The sequence below is a fragment of the Pygocentrus nattereri genome, chromosome 26 (assembly GCF_015220715.1).
Source record: "Pygocentrus nattereri isolate fPygNat1 chromosome 26, fPygNat1.pri, whole genome shotgun sequence".
Taxonomy (NCBI): domain Eukaryota; kingdom Metazoa; phylum Chordata; class Actinopteri; order Characiformes; family Serrasalmidae; genus Pygocentrus; species Pygocentrus nattereri.
In genome coordinates, this window is record NC_051236.1 from 14,547,501 (window position 1) to 14,567,884 (window position 20,384).

The window sequence follows — 20,384 nt, forward strand, 5'->3', positions numbered from 1 at the left end:
ATGTGAAATTAAAACATCTAATTACTAGTGGCTGTGTCAGAACTGCAGTGTGACTTTTGTGCACTGTAATGCTGAATAAAGATGTAAAGTGTCACTGATGCAAAGCATTGCTCTTATAAAGATTCAAAAGCTATTTGAGTGATGGCTTTGGCGCTGTTCATGTGAGAAGCTGATCTGTTCCATCACTGCAGACCTTAATGCTGTGTTTACTGCAAGAACTCATGATGATGGTAAAAATCCAATTTATTGTGCAGCCCTACTTCTCACACACTTTTTTTGTTGTTTGTTAGGAAGTGCACATAGTGATTTAGTTTGAGTTATTGCATTCTGCAAGTTCACTCCGCTCACCTGGGTACACACAGTGTACTAACAGAGCACTGTTTACTCACTCCCTTCAGATCCAGGTTCAGCTTGGCCTTTGCTTATGTAATCAGCTTCTGGGAATCAGCCTCCTCCTGTAGGTTCACGCTCTGAATAAGAGAACCTGTACTTTTTTCCCCTCTCATTTTCTCTGAGAACCAGAATGAGTTAATGGTAAAGAAATACTCCCTGGGTGAAAAGGAAGAGGGAAGGATTAAGAGGGAAAAAAAGGACAAAAGTGATTAGAGCCCTGTGTTCCCTCCCCTGCCTGCTCTTAGAGTGACAGAGGAAGAAGGTAAAGATACAATCAAATCACCGCCACTCTCAGCTAAAACACATACACAGGACAAAGCACTTGGAAGGATGTAATCTGATTGATGGCCTGGAAATGTAAGCAGAAAAGAGCCTCATGTTCACTTTTTCATTTTCCAACATTTTCACTCTCTTTTCAGCAGTAAGCTGTATAACTGGTAATTAATGAAGGGGGTGGGGAAGGGGGACAGAATGTCATACATGCTCAAAGTCAGTGTTAGCTATCTTGCTCTCTAGCCGTTCCTCAGCTCCTCGTTCAAATTTTCCTGTTCCACCTTAAGTGTAGCAGTTACGTTCTGGTGCTTCAGGCATTTAAGGTGGAATGGGAAATTTAGCAAGGTAGCTACCAAGACATCAGCAAACTACTAGCAACTTTTATGCTTGTTATGAAGGATCATAATACATTGAAACAACATTTAAACTTGGATAATACAATGATTATCATAATCTTGCCAGGTTTTCTGTTTGGAGGGCCATCTAGGCTTAACACTTCGCCCTACCCCTCTATCCCAACAAAAATCAGTACACTGTAGACGTGAACATGTAAGGGGTGAAATGGGATTGGGCCATAGTCATAGTTATAATGAGAATCCTTCTTATAATTAGAACTAAATGGCTTCGTTTTTTTTAAACAGGCTTCCACAGTTTCCTGCATTCTTTCATTATTAATAATTTAGCCTTACATTGGGGAGGATGCAGCTGCTTCTTTTCAATATTATGTGTCCCCATTACATGCCTCTTAATTTTATATATAGATGACAATTCGCCTATTTAGATAGTAGAATTGTAATCATGTTAAATATATTAATTGACCTGGCCACAGAGCACTCAGTGAGAATGCTCCAGATTTGTCAAACATTATTTGTTAAAATGCTCTTGCAGTTCTCAGTGGGGAGCTTTGAAATTGGTCAGATTTGTTCAGTAATACCTATGAGCAGTGAATAGCTGCACTGTTTCATGCTGATGCACCACTGTATGAATTTGTGTGTTTGTGAATGATTAATTGGTTAAGCAAAAAAATATGACTTTAATTTATGTGTAATTAATTTCACTTGCCTTCTTTTCACCCATGAGATCATTTTCTTCCTCTCTATCCTGCCTCAGTTCCCTCCTCGTTTTCACGTCCCAAACAGAGTACGATTACATACGGCGCGGGGTCTGACTGGCTGCTGCCTGCTGTTGCTTTTGGACTCCTAACATGGCGCGACTGACTCCAGACTTTATTGCAGTCATTGAAAGTGACAACTGTACAAGGCGGCTGCCAAATCTTGCTTGACCCGTGTCGGAGTTATAGGCGACCTTGCAGAAAATTCGCCTTAGCGGAGGAAACAGAGCCGTACACAGAGAAGCCGGTCTTTACTGTCTCTCCGGAACTTTCTGTCAGAGACACTGTCTCGCTTTCAGCTGCTAGGATCTCTCTCTCTTTCTCTGTTTCTCCTCTATGCTTAGCCTCTCTCTTTCTTTTTTTTCTTTTTTGATTTTCTGTTTATGCCTTTTTTCTTTTATCCCTCTCTCCCCTCTGCCCTTCATTTCAGTTTGGCGGTTTTTGTACTTTTCCTCTCTATTTTATTCCTGCTGTCATTGTTTTCCTCCTTTTTCTGTCACTAATCTGTCTTTGCTTTCACTCTTTGTCCCTCTGTTTTCACTGTCTTACTCATTTCTTTCCTTTTATTCTTTTTCTTTAGTGCCGTTCTCTTTTTGTATATTTGCTTTACCTCAGTTTCTCCCTCTATTCCATTTCTCCTTCTCTTTAACACTCATTTGATTCATATTCCCCTGCTCTCACTAATCTGTCATTTCTCTTTCTCTTTCTCTCTCTCTCTCTCTCTCTCTCTCTCTCTCTCTCTCTCTCTCTCTCTCTCTCTCTCTCTCTCTCTCTCTCTCTCTCTCTCTCTCTCTCTCTCTCACCCTTTTCACCCCTCCCCCAGTGCCACAACACTGCGATTGCCTCTCTTCACACTAGCTTTACTTGCCTCTCTTGCCTGCATCCATTCCCTGACTCTGTTGTGTGTTTACTACCAGTACCAACCTGTCTGCTGTGCCTTATCACTCTGATAACAGCCTTCATTTCCAAACAGGCAGCCATCAATCAGAGGACTGCCTGAACTCTGTAGTGCCATTAGGAACTAAGAATAAAGCCTGGCGCTTTATCTACAGGAAAACAATAATGTTGTAGCGGAAGTCATAGATATAGAGCCAGATATGAATTAAGGTCATTAGGGGAATGATAACGGTGGTGGTCAGACTTTAGACATTTTTTTCCTTTTTTCCCCTTTTGGCACTTGCAGAATGAATGTTTGGCAGCTTGCCAGATTCTACACAGCTAGGCACCACATTCTTTCACTGATTATCCAGAGATTTGAGAATGCATGCTTTCAAATGCACATTCACAAACACACATTCACTTTTTAATCATTATTGGAAAAATGTTTTTTCAGTTATTATCTCCTTAGGTGGATTATTTTATGTCTGATCTCCTCAGAAACGGCTTCTAAAATACTGTGTACTGAATACTGTGTATGGAATGGCTGTTTTAACTGTAAATGAAACAATATATGGTCTCTGTTTTGCATGGTACTATATACACACAGGCAAATGCGTTAACACAGTGGGGCTCTGAGTTTGGGAAAAGTCCTTTTTTGGTTACTTAGTCTTTGCATGGAAAGTGTGCCATTCACTGTTTCACTCATTTATTCATTCAAATTCTCATGAGGACACACACACACACACACACACACATTCTAAATGCCCTGCTCCGTCTGCACTAGTTAATCCCATTCAGTGCTGCTGAGAAAGGAAGGGGGGTTGAGAGGGGGTGAGGATGAGGGATGGAGCTGGTTGAGTGAGAATAAAAGAGTTCCTTCCATTCTCAGGTTCATAACACAGTGAGACCGTACAGGGCTGTTTAAAGGGTCAAGCTTAGCTATATATCTGTACATGTCAAATGATGTGCTCTCTCTATATATTTCTCACTTTCTCAGTACTTCTTAAATGGATTAGTGAAAAATATGTTTTTCCACTTCAGTCATTAATGAGAACTGACCAGTATCAACTAAAACAGGCATCAACTAAAATAGACATCAACTGAAATAGGGGGCACTGGGGAATCCAAGGCCTTCTAATAAACCTCTTCAACCCTCAGAAAATCTCTTGGACGTCCCTAAAAATAAACGTATTATGACATTATGTGGTCCATCCGGGGAAAAACAGATGCTTAAATACAATTTTAGGGAAAGATCAGGTTTTGCCTGTTTCACCCACAATCACAGAGCTTCTGTCTTTTGGTGGTCTTAACTAATTAGAGATGCAGCACTGCCCTGCCTGAGGGTGGTGCTGTAGTATATTAGTTTACCCAGTTAGTCAAAAAAAGTGAAAAGAATGAATTGTTACTCATTTCTCAAACCAAAGATGTAAAATGAGATGTGCACTATCAAATGAAAAAGAGCATTTCCAGAAGAAGCGTTAAACCAAACGTTCTGTCACCATTGAAGCTAGCATCAGCGGTGCTATGGCAGGTGAGTTAGCAGCAAGCTAACACTGGAGTAACCACCCAATATGAGGCCCCGGAATACCGGGGGTATTTTGCACACTACATAACATTCCAGTTTGCATTCTGGTGAACTTAATGGTTGTGTCTTAGTGCTCGGAGGCTTTATGTCCACCTGAATAAGGTTTAGCAGCAATATTACTGAAGACAGAGGAGAACGACCTTGAGTATCATTAGGAACTGTTGGTACCAAACTGGAACCTTTTGTACTGCTACCAAAGGTTCTTGTATTTTCTGTAGTGGAAAAACTCACTGAGTTGCTTGCAGAACTCAAATGCTTGTGCAGTTTTTAATCATTGCTGAAAGGATCTTTCATAATATACTTGAAGTAAATTTCACAAGTTGCTTCAGTCATTAATTTCAGATGTCTTTTAATGTTCTTTCTCTCTGTCTCTTCTAGGTTCAGTACATCGGGATGTGTCTTTGATTGAATGAGTGTGTTTATATTTGGGGGCGTCTTGTGTGTGTGTGTGTGTGTGTGTCCGACTGTGCAGTTGATCTCTCCAGAGGGGACATGCCCCTTTAACACCCAATTACCAAACAAATGGTGAGGTGATGACCAACTGTTTACTCCTTCTGTCTCTTGCTCTCTTGCTCTCGCTCTCTCACACCCACCCATTCAGTCACAGATTATTCCTTCATTTGGTCAAAACAGAGTGGAGTGGTCACAGTCTATTTTTAGATGGCTTAGCTTTGCTATTTAACAGTCTGGTTTGGAATGGTAATGGAGGTGGTGCATTTTTTTTCGGCTGTGGTTTTGTATTTGGACATGCTTTGTTTTTGGTTTGTTCTTATGATTTTAACCATTTCTCTCTCTCACTCTCTGTTTTTGTTCACTTTTTTTTTTTTTTTTTTTTTTTTAACCCTTTTCCAGAATTGTTGCTATGCCACCCGGGATGGTGCATTTGTTATATGCTCTCCTCTCTGTCCTGATTGGCTGTGCGGTCACTTGGAGCCCCACCCCCCACAGCCGTTACCCATCATTCCTCTGCAATGACACGCACTTTGAGCACCTGGCGCTGCACCCTGACCCTGTCTCGGGCCGTGTGTACCTGGGCGCTCGTGACCGCCTTTTCCAGCTGTCCTCCGATCTGGTGCTGGAGTTCGAGGCAGAGACAGGGCCTGTGACAGACAGTCGTGAATGCCTGCCCCCCATTAGTGAGGCCAACTGCCCTATGGTAAGGAAGGGTATTTTAAACATTTGATGCATCAATTTGAATGTGGTAAATATGTAGATTATGAGGAATTATCATTTATTGTGATCAATTATAGCATTTAAATCTAAAAGGAACTTGATGGATTGCTTTAATTGTCTGCATTCCACTTGAATCACATTTGTTTTTTTGTTTAATTAATAAGTCTGAAACAAACAAAACAGCTCTGTCTAAACCCTGTTTAAAAATGACAAGATAATGCACTTTCATTTAATTTATTGTGAACTACCAATGCTTTATTCAAATATGTATGGTTAGTTAAATTAATACTAACATGAGTTAGTTGATATTGCACACTTAATCTGAGTTCAGATTATAGGTGTGCAATATTACACTGTTTATCACAGATTTATCAAGTACATCAGATTATATCACAATATGCTCATTAGAAGAGCATATTGTGTATATTTTCAGTCTTTAAGCACTCAACAACTGTTCATAGACCTGTTTGATTTAGTGCAGCACAGTATATAAATCACTGAATCAGTGCTGGACTACTATTTTATCAAACCTCAGAGATAACAGAATATTGAGGTGCATATTCTTGCTTTTTTTTTTTTTTTTTTTTGGATTTATTTTTACACAATATGAAAGTACCAGCTACCTTTTTTTGCTGTAGAAATTTCATGACGTTTGGATCTAGAAATGGTCCAAAATGACTTTTGTTAAAACCTTGTTCTCTTAACTTTCATTAAATTTAAGAAAGTTTCTTCCTTCTCTTGAAAAGTTACTTTTTTGCAGATAGTAGACTTGGTTCTAACAGCAATTTTATAGTGTATCGTGAAAATGTCTGTGTTTTTATGTTATATTTTTGCCATCTTCAGGCCCGTCGGACCAGCAACCACAACAAACTCCTGTTGGTGGACCCTTACAGAAATGAGCTAATCAGCTGCGGCAGCATTCACCAGGGAACTTGCCAGAAGCGCAGCTTGGAAAACGTGGGGACAGTGCTTTTCTCAGCTGAGAGGCCAGTGGACACACAGTATGTGGCGGCCAATGACCCGGATGTGTCCACTGTGGGGCTGGTGGTATTAGCAGGTGGCAGTAAGCAGCCGGTACTGTTTGTTGGTCGTGGCTACACCAGCAGCCAACCGCCCATCTCCACTCGTAACCTAGCAACCGAGCCGCTCTTTTCATATGAGGAAACGGCTAAGCTGGCTGTAGCTGGGCGTCTGTCGGAGTATGACCATCATTTCGTTGCCTCATTCGCGCACCGCACCCACGTCTACTTCCTGTTCTACCGCAGAGACCTGAAGTTGCCGTCACGTGAATACCGCACATATATTTCCCGTGTGTGCCTGGATGACTCTGCTTACTATTCTTATGTGGAGGTGCCATTGAGCTGCCGTTCAGCAGCAGCAAAGAACTACAACCTGCTACAGGCTGTGCGAGTGGGCAGGTCACAGGGAGATGGGGCAGAGGAGGAGGAGATCTTGTTGGGGGTTTTCTCCACCCGCTTGACCTCGTCCAGCAAACCTAGCGAGGAGTCAGCCCTTTGTATGTTCTCCCTGCACGAGCTGGACAGACGCATAAACGCCACCCGTGACCTCTGCTACACGAAAGAGGGCCGCACAGATGGGCATGAGGCGGCCTACATCGAGTATGAGGTCAAATCAAACTGTGCCAATCTGCCAGAGGTGAGTGACAACTGCTGAACACCAGTCAAATATCAACTGAAGGGTTTTATAAATTAATTTATTTGAATATTCCGACTGACCAAACACAAATGAGGCCAGTTTTTCCGTGACGCCATTGTTTTTCATTTTTTAAATGATGCCATAACCTACAGATTCTGACCCTGCAGCTGTCTTTTTTTTGACTGCTCCTAAGTAGCAGTGATTGGGCATGTCTATCAGTAACCTGTTTGCAACATCCATTCATAGTAAATTCAATTATAAATTTTTTATTTAATTGGCTGAAAACTGAACAAAAGGTTTTTTGTTTGTTTGAAACCATAACATAGTTCCACATGGCTGACACTTTCACTGTTGATCTGCTGTAACTCAAGCTGTTTGAACACATCTGTGTTGTGCAAAATTACAACTCCCTGGCAGAATTTTCTCCCCATGCGTCTTGCAGGCATATAGATGCTACATATTACACATTTGTGATTTCAGTTATGGACAAACAAATAAACAAAAATCTAAATTACACTCTGCAACTGGGACCCTAATAGCAAAAAATATTTATGTAGCTTAATGCTGCTTTTTAAAAATTGCAGGTTGAACTGATACTGCAATACTGCTGTAAAGTGAACTTGGTCAGCACCCTAAAAAATGACAGGATTTTCTTTGTATTACATAACTAACATCACTGTTTACAGATTCTGGCCTTGTGGATGTCTTTTTAATTGACTGCTCCTAATTAGCAGTGATTGGACATATCTACAAGTATCCTTTTTGTAACGCCCATTCACAGTAAATTGTGATGACTGCTAAATCCTCTTTCAGCACAGAATCCAGGACAGAGTGAGCAAACTGAGCTATTGAGTTGAATTAAATTAATGAATCCAATAGTCCTTAGAGCTAAAGTAATTACACTGAGGTGAAATGGATTATATTGAATGTGTTTTATGGTTTGTTTTACAGTGACTCTGTTGCACTGGGAATGTGGAGGGGCACAGATGGGACCAGTCTCTGCTCAGTAGGGGGGAATTGATCCTCTATATAGTTAAATTTGCCCCCTAAAGGTCATGATACAAGAGTTGACCCCTGATGTCCCAGCATTCCCTGCACTTTGGCCAGGGGCAGTGCAAGTAGACAGGCCTGTGGACATTTAAATGGGGCTTCCTGTGAACAATATCCAGAAGTGTCCTTTATTCAGTAGGAGGGGGTTACACTAATGCTCCAGAAACAGGAATCTCCACCTGAAACAGAGACTGGATTAGATAAAGAATAGGTCAGGAGAGAGAGAAAACAAACAGTTGTCTAAAACAGCTGCTTGAAAACATTTTAAACATTTTGCAGGATTTCGCTCTAAATCCATGTCATTCTAATATCTGTAAGATCTCTGTTTGAGTGCGTGACCTGTGTCTGTGAACACACGCTAGAGGGAACGGGCAGTGTGACCCTGGACTGGTAGATTGTAAAAGCAGAAACAAATCTCTCTAAAGTCTTCTAGAGCCTTTGAACGTCAAGGCCAGATGCCTGCCATAGCTCTGTCTGCAGCCTCCTGCCTGAGCACTGTAAATCTCTGGCACAAGCAGGGAGGGGAGAGTAAGTGATAGCAGAGAAAATAAAGAGAAGCAGAAATGCTCTTTTTGTGTTCTTGTGAATTGCATGATCATTTGTATTGTGATTTTCGGACATATGATTGTAGTTCAGAATGTTATCAGTGTTGTGTGTGTGTGTGTGTGTGTGTGTGTGTGTGTGTGTGTGTGTGTGTGTGTGTGTGGCGGCAAAAAAGTATTTAGTCAACCGCTGATTGTGCAAGTTCTCCTACTTAGAAAGATGAGAGAGGTCTGTAATTTTCATCATAGGTACACTTCAACTATGAGAGACAATATGAGAAAAAAAAATCAGGAAATCACATTGTAGGATTTGTAAAGAATTTATTTGTAAATTATGGTGGAAAATAAGTATATTTATTTTAATATACACACACATAGTAGGGCAAAAAAGTGTGTGTGTGTATATGTATGTATGTGTGTGTGTGTGTGTATGTATGTATGTATGTATATATATATATATATATATATATATATATATATATATATATATATATAGTAGTAGTGTGTGTGTGTGTGTGTGTGTGTGTGTGTGTGTGTGTGTGTGTGTGTGTTATATATAAATACACACACAGAAGTTGAATGGAATAATACAGGTTAGTTGAACAAGAAGAATACATAATTTCAAACTCAGCCACTTCCAATCAGTTGCCCTTTTTACAGCAAGTAACAGTTGCAGTTACAAAGTAATTAACAGTATGATAAAACACAATTAATTAATCATTCATTAATTTGCCTTCAGATGTCTTGGAACAAAATGGTTTATCATGTGATTGCCAAGGGTATCTGGTATCATCTGAGATACCAGTATTCTAATACTGAAATCACTATTTAGCTGTTTATGTTTCATCAGGGAAAGATGTAGGAAATATGCAGAAATGCATGTGTTTTTGATTAAATATGTATAATGCATTACTACGAATGCAATGATGTATAATTCTTGATATTTCATGTGCATATCTGCCAGTGCATAAACATTTCATGAAATTTGGAGATGGGGTTAAATCTATCTGTATTAGCCGCTCTGAGAAATGTAGTACTTATTTGTAGAGGGATACAAATGCAGTTCGCCCAAGTGTACAATAAATATAAAATCAAACACTGGTTTGAAATAAACTGCCAAATATAAATATTGGTCCAACATTGTCATGCATTGTTATGTATTTTACTTTGCTACTCCAAAACAAAAGTGTCTTAATATGAGCCTTTTGTCAAGGACCCGACTGAGACATCAGTGCTAGTGTGGCATTATATAACTACTGTAGCTAATGTTAGCTACGTCCAGAAACTGTGAAAATGCATTTCTCTGACAAATGATCATGGTGGCACATCGTCTACTATGTCCAGAGGAAAAGACACATCATATGTGAAGTAAAAACATCATGTAAAAGAGAGTACATCAGCATCCAACTTGGCTCCCGTTGTACCCGTTGGCTCTAGGTTTAGCTCATTAGCACTCATCTGAAGAAGAGGAGGCCATTTCTTATCCTCCACATAAATCAGTGTTATCACCTGGAAAGTTATTTGGCTATTTCTTTTTTCCGTTTTTTTTCTAAGGCCAATATTGTGAAACAAACAACATATGGTTTAGTACATGCTAAGGTGGCACAATATGTGACCAGACCACCCAACATCTCTCTTATTCTGTGTCTCATTCTGTGCCTCCTCCAGAACACTCTGAATGCTTATCCCTGCGGTTCTGATCACACCCCTAGTCCTATGGCCAGCCGGTTGGCAGTGGAGGTTGAGCCTATACTGGACAGTCCATCTGCCCGGCTTACTGCAGTGGCTGTGAGTGTGCGGGCGGGGCACACCATCGCCTTTCTAGGAGACTCCAAGGGAAATTTACACAAGGTGACTTTCTCTGTTTAATTTCCTTCACTGAATTTTATTTATTTTTCTTTCTTTGTCCCCTCTTGCCATGCTTGCCCTCCTTTTAAATTCTGTCAGTAAACAGAGGCCTATGTGTTTGTTTTACACTGGTTTTATGTAATAGATGTTTTCCTTCTCTAGTTTATTTGACTGCAGTTATTTTTAAACATATGAAAAACAGTCCTTTGGTTGGGAGTGTTCAGCTATACAGATGAGAAATTTGATTGCTAGGAGGTTATCCTTCAGAATGTACACATGCATTCATGCAAGGGCTACACAATATGGACACAATAGTATTGTGATTACTTTGATGCATATTGAGATCACAGTATGCCTTGCAATATATTCAAAAATATTACAATAACACCTAACAAATGGTATATTACGCAGACCTAATGGCCAAATCCACAGCTCTAATGTCCCATTCCAGTCATCTTCTTTTGCAAAATGCCCTGAACCCCTTTCCCACAACTCCTGAGAAACAAGTTCCAGCTATAAACTCTCTCTCTCTCTCTCTCTCTCTCTCTCTCTCTCTCTCTCTCTCTCTCTCTCTCTCTCGCTCTCTCTCTCTCTCGCGCTCTCTCGCTCTCTCGCTCTCTCGCTCTTGCTCTTTGAATCTCTCTCTCTCTCGCTCTCTGAATCTCTCTCTCTCTCTCTCTCTCTCTCTCTCTCTCTCTCTCTCTCTCGCTCTCTCTCTCGCTCTCTGAATCTCTCTCTCTCGCTCTCTCTCTCTCTCTCTGAATCTCTCTCTCTCGCTCTCTGAATCTCTCTCTCTCTCTCTCTCTCTCTCTCTCTCTCTCTCTCTCTCTCTCTCTCTCTCTCTCTCTCTCTCTCTCTCTCTCTCTCTCTGAATCTCTCTCTCTCTCTCTCTCTCTCTCTCTCTGAATCTCTCTCTCTCTCTCTCTCTCTCTCTCTCTGAATCTCTCTCTCTCTCTCTCTCTGAATCTCTCTCGCTCTCTGAATCTCTCGCTCTCTGAATCTCTCTGTGTCTGTCTCTCTTTCTGTTTCTGATTTTCTCTAATCTCTTGCCAAAAGGCCTGTGCTGGTCTAAAATAGAGGCAGGCTGGATTAGGAAGACCTCTACAGCCCTCTCAAGCGATCCAGAAATATTATTAGGATCAGCTGTATGTCGGGTGGCTAATGCATCCTTACAGCTTGCTCTCTGTGTTTACTCTGTCCTACACTTTGCAGCCTTTACTCTAATCTCCTCTCCTGCTCTCTCAATTATCCCTCTGTCTGAAATCCACAGCATTTTAAGGCACTTGTTATTTACTCATGTTGTAGTGATAGAAGTAGTCTCAAGTTTTGTGAGCTCTTAACATATTATAAATAGAGGAGTGCTGTGAGTGTAGATCAGCATCTCTGGCTTACTTGCATTGAAGGTATTATTAGATGTACATTGCCTGTCAGAAGTTTGGGGGCACCTTGGCTTATTGTGAAATGTTTCCTTTTAAAGTTACTTTGCTACTTTGTTAGATACACTGTGCACTGTTTAGATGCAGTAGCCATTATTTTAAGACCTAGGGAGAAGAGAGCCATTTGAGATTCTGCCCAAGATGTATGCTAAGAAAACATCCATCCATCCATTTTCTAAGCCGCTTCTCCGTCAGGGTCGCGGGGGGGTGCTGGAGCCTATCCCAGCAGTCCTTGAGCGGAAGCTAAGAAAACATGATCCTTGCTATTACAGTATTTTGAAAATCAAGTTTTGATATTCAAAAACCTTTCCAGGCACTTTTTAAAGGTCGAACACTAATCATTCGTTCAATTATTTAATCGGCCGGCATGTGGCAGAAGTGTAGTGTATAAAGTAATGCGGATACGGGCCAGCAACTTTAGGTCATGTTCACATCAGCATGTCAATTTTGTGTGGCCACCATTATTATCTAGCACTAGCTGGATAATAGCACTTGGGCATGGAATTCACCAGAGTTGCACAGGCTGCTCCTCTTCCACTCCTCCATGATGACATCACGGAGCTGGTGGATGGTAGACACCTTGTGCTTCTCCTTCTTCTGCTTTAGGATGCCCCACAAGTCCTCAATTGGGTTTATGTCTGGAGATATACTTGGCCAGTCCATCACCTTCACCTTCAGCAAGGCAGTTGTCATCTTGGAGGCGTGTTTGGGGTCGTTATAGAGTTGGAAAACTGCCATGTGGCACAGTTTCCGAAGGGAGGGGGGATCATGCTCTGCTTCAGAATGTCACAGTACATGTTGGAATTCATGTTTCCCCCTCAGTGAACCACAGCCCCCCAGTGTCAGCAGACCATGATGCTTACCACCATGCTTGACTGTAGGCAAGAGACAGTTGTCTTGGTACTCCTCACCAGGGCACCGCCACACATGCTGGACACCATCTGAGCCAAACAAGTTTATTTTGGTCTCGTCAGACCACAGGACATGGTTCCAGTAATCCATATTCTTGGACTGATTGTCTTCAGCAAACTGTTTCCAGGCTTCTTGTGCGTCAGCTTAGGAAGAGGCTTCCTTGTGGGACGATGGCCGTGCTGACAGAGTTGATGCATTGTGCGGCATGTGGTCTGACCACTAACGGGCTGACATCCCAATTCTTCAACCTCTGCAGCAATGCTGGCAGCACTCATGCATCTATTTTTTGAAGCCAACCTCTGGATATGATGCTGAAAACGTGGACTCAACTTCTTTGGTCGACCCTGGCAATGCCTGTTCCGAGTGGAACCGGTCTTGGAAAACCGCCGTATGACTTTGGCCACCGTGTTATAGCTAAATTTCAAATTAATTTTCAGGGTCTTCTTATAGCCTAGGCCATCTTTGTGGAGAGCAACAATTCTATTTCTCTAAGTGTGTTCTTTGCCATGAGGAGCCATGTTGAATATCCAGTGGCTAGTTTGAGCGAATTGTACCCAAAACACTAAATTTAACAGCCCTGCTCCCCATTCACACCTGGAACCTTGTAAGTCACATGACACATGACAAGTCCCATTAAAAGATATAAGAAAATATTTGCAGAAATGTGACTGGTGTTCTCATTTTTGTGAGATACTGTATATTGAAATAAAGGAATTTTTGACTACTTCAGGCTTCAGGAGTTTTAGAAATTTTTAATTCATGGTTTGATTTTTTTTTTTTTTTTTTTGTTAGCTACCGAATGCAGAAGAAAACCTGGTTATTTAATGTAAGCCTACTTAGGAGGTGAAATATCATATTGCAGCTCTCTAACTGCACACAGAAAAAAGCAACAAAGGAACAGTCATGCAACATTTATGTTTGTTAATGTCTGTGTATGTCTGAGTTTGCACATAGTAGTGTGAAATGTTCCTGGCCTTGTTTTGAGGATATCTCCTGATCAACTAGAGTGGGATACTTGGAGCATTGTTGAGAGAGCGAGAGTAAGAAGAAGGCAGTGTGCTGTGTTTATCTTCTTATTTTGAAGAAATCCCATACAATTACAAAGCAAAAAGAGGAGGACTGCAGCAGCCTTGACACATATTACTAGAATGTCTCCATCTCGTGCTAAATTCTGCCTGGTGTATGTGTGTGTTTGTGACTAGTTTCTTTGTAAAGTGGATTCAGTACAGATGTCTCTCACTGGTATCACTGTGGAGACGGGACACACAGCATTCCTTTGTCAAAATGACAATTTCTCACATTATTAAAACTGGGTGACATCACAAGCCAGATGAGAATAGTCATATTGATGCTGTCTCTGGCCAGCAGTACGTGTGTCCAGTAATTTGTGTGTATGAAATTATATAGTAACACTAATGGCGAATACTAAAGATACTTTTGGGTTCGAGGTCTAGGAGGGCTCCCATAGTGGAAAGATTTTTGACTTCATGTCTGTATGGATATGACTGATTTGTATGCAGTTCTGATCACCTACGGTTTTCTCAGTGTATTAACTAAAACATATTATTTAGGTAATTAAAATCTCTTGAGTCTGTTGAGGTTAGCCATTAACCTAACATGGATACCACCTCTTGCTGCACGATTTCTGTCATATTACATGCAGCAACACCTAGCTCGATCAGCTGCATCAGACATCACTGCTGTCTTAAGGGGCTTAACATGCTCTCTAACATGCTTAACAAGCCGAGGACCATCTGATACAGATAGCATTAATAACTTGTAATATTTACCAAATTCCAGGCAGTTGTAGATGTAAGCATTAGTGTATGGGACAGGCAATTTTTAGCAAATGTTGTGCTATGAGGTTTACACAGCTAAAACGGTTTTATTTAAAAGAATATATAAATATATTACATCATGATATAGGAATATATTGAAACTGTCCGAAATGTAAATTGTACAGTGACAGTTTTTGGCTATATGGTCCACTTACACTGCAGACTCCTTATATGCGATTCAGTATCATCGGTATGTGCAATTTAATTTTCTGACATGGTGATCATGTATAAATAAGGTTACAACCTAAATAAGCCAGGTATATTCTTGCATTTTTTTGCAATCACTCTATGTGTGATTTATGCCTGTTCACTTTTTGTGGTATGCATAAGCTCTATGCACATGTGTGTTTTCCAGGTGTTTCTGGGTCCTGATGGTGAGGTGGAGGAATATGCCATTATCCCTATCCAGCCGAACACACCAATCAGCAGTGAGCTGACTCTTGACCAGTCAGAGGAGTTCCTGTATATCATGACCAGCACTAAGGTAGCTAAGCTGCAATTTTTCAGGTCCTTCTTTGCTGAAATTCTTTTCCATTAGCCTTATGTTGAGGATAAAAGACTCAAATAGTTAATGTGTCTACTTGTGCTAGACTACACACTGAAGCTGCAAATTTCATCCACTCAAACTCTTGGCATCAGCCACTCTCTGCCTCAGACTAGGCAAACACTGTGTTATTGTTTAAATATTGCCCCCTACAGGTCAGTGCAGTGGTCAATTTTAGACAGTGTAGTGCTTATTATTTTCAGTTTGTAAATGTCTTCATGCAAAAATTATGGCTGTTGATGGAATGTATGATCAGAGAGTCATCAGCTGATGTAGCTGCTAATTTTAAGCCAGAGTTAATGTTGTTCTAGTGTTTCAGCTGAAGAAAGAAACAGCCACCGCTGGCTGCATGGTTGTGTGTTTTATCATGCTGTGAATATACAAGATGTCAGCTTGTGTTGTAACTGTAGAAGAAAGCGGGGAGCGGCTGTGTGCGTTTGTCTAGCAGTGTGAATGAGTGTTTATTGTTGACACTGAGTGAGTGTGTTAATGAGTGTTTTTGCAGCTGAAGATGTACATATCTGGAGCTAGGAGTGATAATCTGTTATTAAGTTGTATTTGTTTCTTTGAATAGCTGGAGAAAAGGCCTGTAGCAGAGTGTCACGAGCACCTAGACTGTCAGTCCTGTCTCTCGGCTCATGATCCATACTGTGGTTGGTGTGTGCTGGAGGGAAGGTGAGCTTTTACACACATGGCAGTGTTACTTTTATGAATAAATCGCTACATATTGCGATCTCAGTGGGTCTTGCACTATATTAAAAAACATGTTGCTCAATCAATAATGTGATGCAGATAAATACTTAACTGCATTATTTTAACATAGTTTTAATAGTGTTCTCTGAATACCTTGCTTAATCAGAACACTTATAGAAACGTTTCTCTGGAAATGGGGGAAAAATGGATATGACTTTTGTCAACTTTTGCACAGGGCAAATTTTTTCAATATGTAAACATTCATTAATTTAATTGTGCATTAAATGTGCAGAAATGTGTTTCTTGTAGAGGACTTTTTTTCCACTTGAAAGGAAGGAAAAAGTTTGATGAGGGCATACAACTGTAATTTGACTAGATTGAGATTATTCCACAGACATATTTTTTACAGCAATAATGGCCAGTACTGCCAGAGACATTAACAAGCGATATATTACGCAGCCCTAATTGAGATATTTACAGATGGAGGCTTCTTAAGCTGCAAAATTGTCAATGAGAAGTGCACACAATACATGCCATATGTTTATTCATCAACAGAAGTTAAGAATTTCTCTAAATAAAATGACCTAAACAAATAAACACTCCTACAAATACATTGAATAGTGTTATAATATTCATACTGCAGTTTCAAATAAGAAATATTAGTTAAATTTTTTGCAGTATTTCAAAGGCCAGTATCATGTTAAGCATTAAAAATAGTCATTTGTGCAGCCCTAATTCAGATAATATGTAGGGGTTCATTAAGCTGCAGAAGTGTCAATAAACATTGCAAATGTCTCTCTCTCTCAGGTGTGGTCAGCAGGGGAAGTGTGCACGTGGGGAGCAGGCTGATCAGTGGCTGTGGAGTTTTGATATGGAGCAACATTGTCTGACAGTTCAAGCCCTCACACCATCCAACATCAGCAGAGAGGAGAGCAAGAGTGTATGTCTGTCTCACACACACACACACACACACTCCACTTTGTCTGCCTTTCAAATACTGCTCATTTCTGTCAGATGCTGTGTTATCCAAATATATTTTTGCCTGCTTTTACATTTTGTGTGTGTGTGTGAGAGTGTGTAAGAATGTCTGTCTGTGTGTATGTGGATTGGAATTTTGGCAGTTAAAAAATTTGCTTGTTATTTTTTTTATCGAATCTTTCACAGTGAGGAATAGATGGTTATCACGGAAATGGACGTCAGTTTAAAAGGGAGGAATAATAACATTAATCGTGGGTTTGATTTAATAGCTGAAGATTAGAGCTGGGATAGTGCACTAATGGCCATTCGTCTTCTGCACTCAGAGATTCAAAAAGAGGAGAGGGTTGAGAGAGAGATGGAGCAGAATGGCAGGGAGTGGAGCAATTTATGTATGTTTAAGGAAGAGTTGTGTGCGTGCTTTGTGCAAAGGAAGGAAAGTTAACATGAGTGAATGCCCCACTGAGAATGTTTTAACAGCGTCCTGTTTCTTAACCCTCACACAACTCATGTTTACTTTATATACTTATTTTAGTTTCATACTCAAGCTATAACTAGTGTTCAACACTATTTCACAAAGAAGAGTTTTAGATTGTAGACTCTACTGCGTGTTCAAAACAGCCATATCCAGGCCAGCTCAGTCATGCATCGACCAAGCCAATCTGCTTAACCCCAGTCTTGTTGAGTTTACTTTACCCTACTTCAGTATAATGCCATTAAGTTCATCCTATTCTAGTCCAAACCGGTCCAGTCCAGTTCAGGCTTACTAAATGAAATGTGAAACTATGACATAATTGCAATTGTAACCATTGTTCCTCTTTCTCATCAGATTTCTCTGTCTATCCCGGGTCTCCCGAGGCTTCAGGATGGGGAATCGTACTCCTGTTTCTTCAAGGACAGCCCATCCCCAGCCACCGTCACTGAGACTGGGGTCACCTGCCCCTCCCCAGACCCTCAGAGAGTGCCTACTGTGCGCCCTGGCCAAGGTGAGAAAGGCAGTCCTACCTGACCTCTGTCACACAGTTAACTAAGGCTGCATGATATAGACAAAATGCTGTGTTGCATATTGTCCTTGCCCAAAGAAGAACATGTATCTCCAAAATGGTAACTTTACAGGAGAATGTAAACACCCACCATGTTAAAATGATCTAGAAAAATAAACAAAAGAGATTTTTTTAATACAGCAACAGTATTACACAGTAATGTAATGACCAATCTTTTTTGTGAGTCACTATTTTCTGTTGAACCACCTAATCTATCTAGGCTATTTGATTAGCTCAGATATATACTTAAATTACCCCCAATTTTGTTTCTGAAAGTTTTATTTCACAAAAAAAAGAAAGTATGGAAAAGCAGAACTTTCAGAAACAAAATTGTGGGTATTTATAACAGTGTATTGGATTGGATTTATAACAGTGTATTGGATTCAGTCTCCATCTCCGTTTTAGAGCATTACAGAGAATTATGTTTTTAAGTAAGAAATTCAGCAATAAAAACTCGCACTGACTTATCATCAAATCTACTTGGATCACATGAATACTCTGACTCATTGTCTATGACTGAGGTTGTTCAAGATTCCGATAACACACTGTGTTATTTAAAGCACACTTTTATTATTGATTGGTATTTTGCACTTATGTTGCAGTTTTAATATTACAGAAGTTAATATTTTGATTAAAAGAGAGGGGGGCTGTATATGTATCATATGTATCATATACTAAATGTATCAGCCCAGTCTTCTATTTGTGTTTTGCATTATGAATTTAGTGGTACTACTTTACTCTATTAATAGTTTGGGTCTGAATTATGCTGCTGGAGCTGTGTGTGTGTGTGTGTGTGTTGATGCTGGCTTGTATAAATGATGGCAGATGTGTTTGTAGAACTTCACTGTATGTTCTCATAAGCCATATTTTCTTATTAACTTCTAAGAGAAAATAAATTTTAAGGAATACAAAAGTTACACAAACACACACACATTCTCTCTGTCCTCTTGACTATGAAAGCATTCCTGTGGAGTGATAGTTTATTTAGTGATTTTAAGGATTGGGCTTCTGGCTGTTGTTCACAGGTTGTGTTTGTCTGTGTTCAGTGTTGAGTATTATGGACTTTTCATAGTTGTTATGCCTTTGGATGCATCTTTAACATCTTAGTGCACATCTGTTTTCTTATGTTTTGTACTCTGTCATTGGGTGATTTGCATGGGGTTGTCAGAATACCAGACTTTTATAATATGTAACCATGATCAGTTTTCATCTAACATGGTAATACAAAGTAAAGATTTCTGATGTTTTTGAAAAAAGAAACATTTCAAATAATGATTTTTAGATCTTTAGATCATAGATGTTCAAATTATTAACAGTCTCTCTGGAGAATTAGTTGATTCATAACAGGGTTAGGGTTAAGACTAGTACTAGAATTAGATATAGGGTCAGGGTTAGGTTTATATTTTGGTGTGTTGTTAGAGTTGGGGACAAGTAAGATGAGTATAATAATCTCCAGTGGGTAATCCAAGTAAAGGATTACCTGATTTTCTTTTGCCGTTTTTTTTAAACCTCTATCAAAGTTATTCAGATTGGCCAGACTGACTGGAATGTGAAGAAAGTGTAATGGGAAATCCTTTACGTTCTTTTAGGCCTAAACTGCTATCGTGTACCATGTAGAATCTACAAATGTCATTACAGAAGCAGTTTGTGGTCTCAGTATAGTTTCACAGTGATAGTGGGCATATTGTATATTATTTATGTAGGGAAGTGTGTGTGTATGTGTGTTACTTGCTGGCATGCACACTGTGCCTGGAATGTCTTGGTTTCTTTATTTTTTGCCTACAGGATCATGACGAATGAGATCAGATATGGTCTTAGACTGCAGAAATGAGTCTACAGAGGCATCAGGGAGCATGACTTTCATGCCTGTGTTTATCCTGGCCTAAGTGCAGGTTGATCAGAAGTGTTTGTGTCTGCTGTTCGGTGCAGATGGATCCTATTATATCTGTTTTGACTCTATGTGGGAACTCCCTCACATTCTCTCTCACTCACTCACTCAGTCACCCTTTTTTTTGAAGAATGTGGTGATTTTGGATAGAAAGTTCTGGACATTTAAGTCCCCTTTGTCAGTGATAAGCTTTGACAAATATTTATAAAGCCTGTTCACACAGCCTAGTACAGACCTAAAGAGTGTGTTATTCTCTCTCTCTCTCTCTCTCTCTCTCTCTCTCTCTCTCTCTCTCTCTCTCTCTCTCTCTCTCTCTCTCTCTCTCTCTCTCTTTCTTTCTTTCTTTCTTTCTTTCTTTCTTTCTTTCTTTCTTTCATTCTTTCTTTCTCTCTCTCTCTCTCTTTCTTTCTTTCTTTCTTTTAGATTCTGTAACAGTCATGCTGTCCTTACGGTTTGGTGATGTCATTGTGACCTCTCGGGAATTCACCTTCTATGACTGCACTGTTGTAAAGCAACTATCAGGGAGCACACCGTGAGTTATACAT

General features: G+C 40.1%; 1 protein-coding gene across 5 annotated transcripts in view; it reads left to right on the forward strand.

The window, feature by feature from the left end:
* Positions 1 to 20,384, forward strand: part of plxnb1b (plexin b1b) — a 110,503-nt gene that overhangs the window by 63,657 nt on the left and 26,462 nt on the right. For all 5 annotated transcript variants that reach the window (XM_017697875.2, XM_017697876.2, XM_017697874.2 and 2 more), the window contains 9 exons: positions 4,620 to 4,766; positions 5,094 to 5,397; positions 6,258 to 7,070; positions 10,331 to 10,513; positions 15,052 to 15,180; positions 15,815 to 15,915; positions 16,741 to 16,873; positions 17,738 to 17,894; positions 20,263 to 20,371. In XM_017697875.2, the coding sequence (XP_017553364.1) occupies positions 5,104 to 5,397; positions 6,258 to 7,070; positions 10,331 to 10,513; positions 15,052 to 15,180; positions 15,815 to 15,915; positions 16,741 to 16,873; positions 17,738 to 17,894; positions 20,263 to 20,371 (1,919 nt within the window). In that variant the 5' untranslated portion in view covers positions 4,620 to 4,766; positions 5,094 to 5,103. The remainder of the gene's footprint in view (positions 1 to 4,619; positions 4,767 to 5,093; positions 5,398 to 6,257; positions 7,071 to 10,330; positions 10,514 to 15,051; positions 15,181 to 15,814; positions 15,916 to 16,740; positions 16,874 to 17,737; positions 17,895 to 20,262; positions 20,372 to 20,384) is intronic.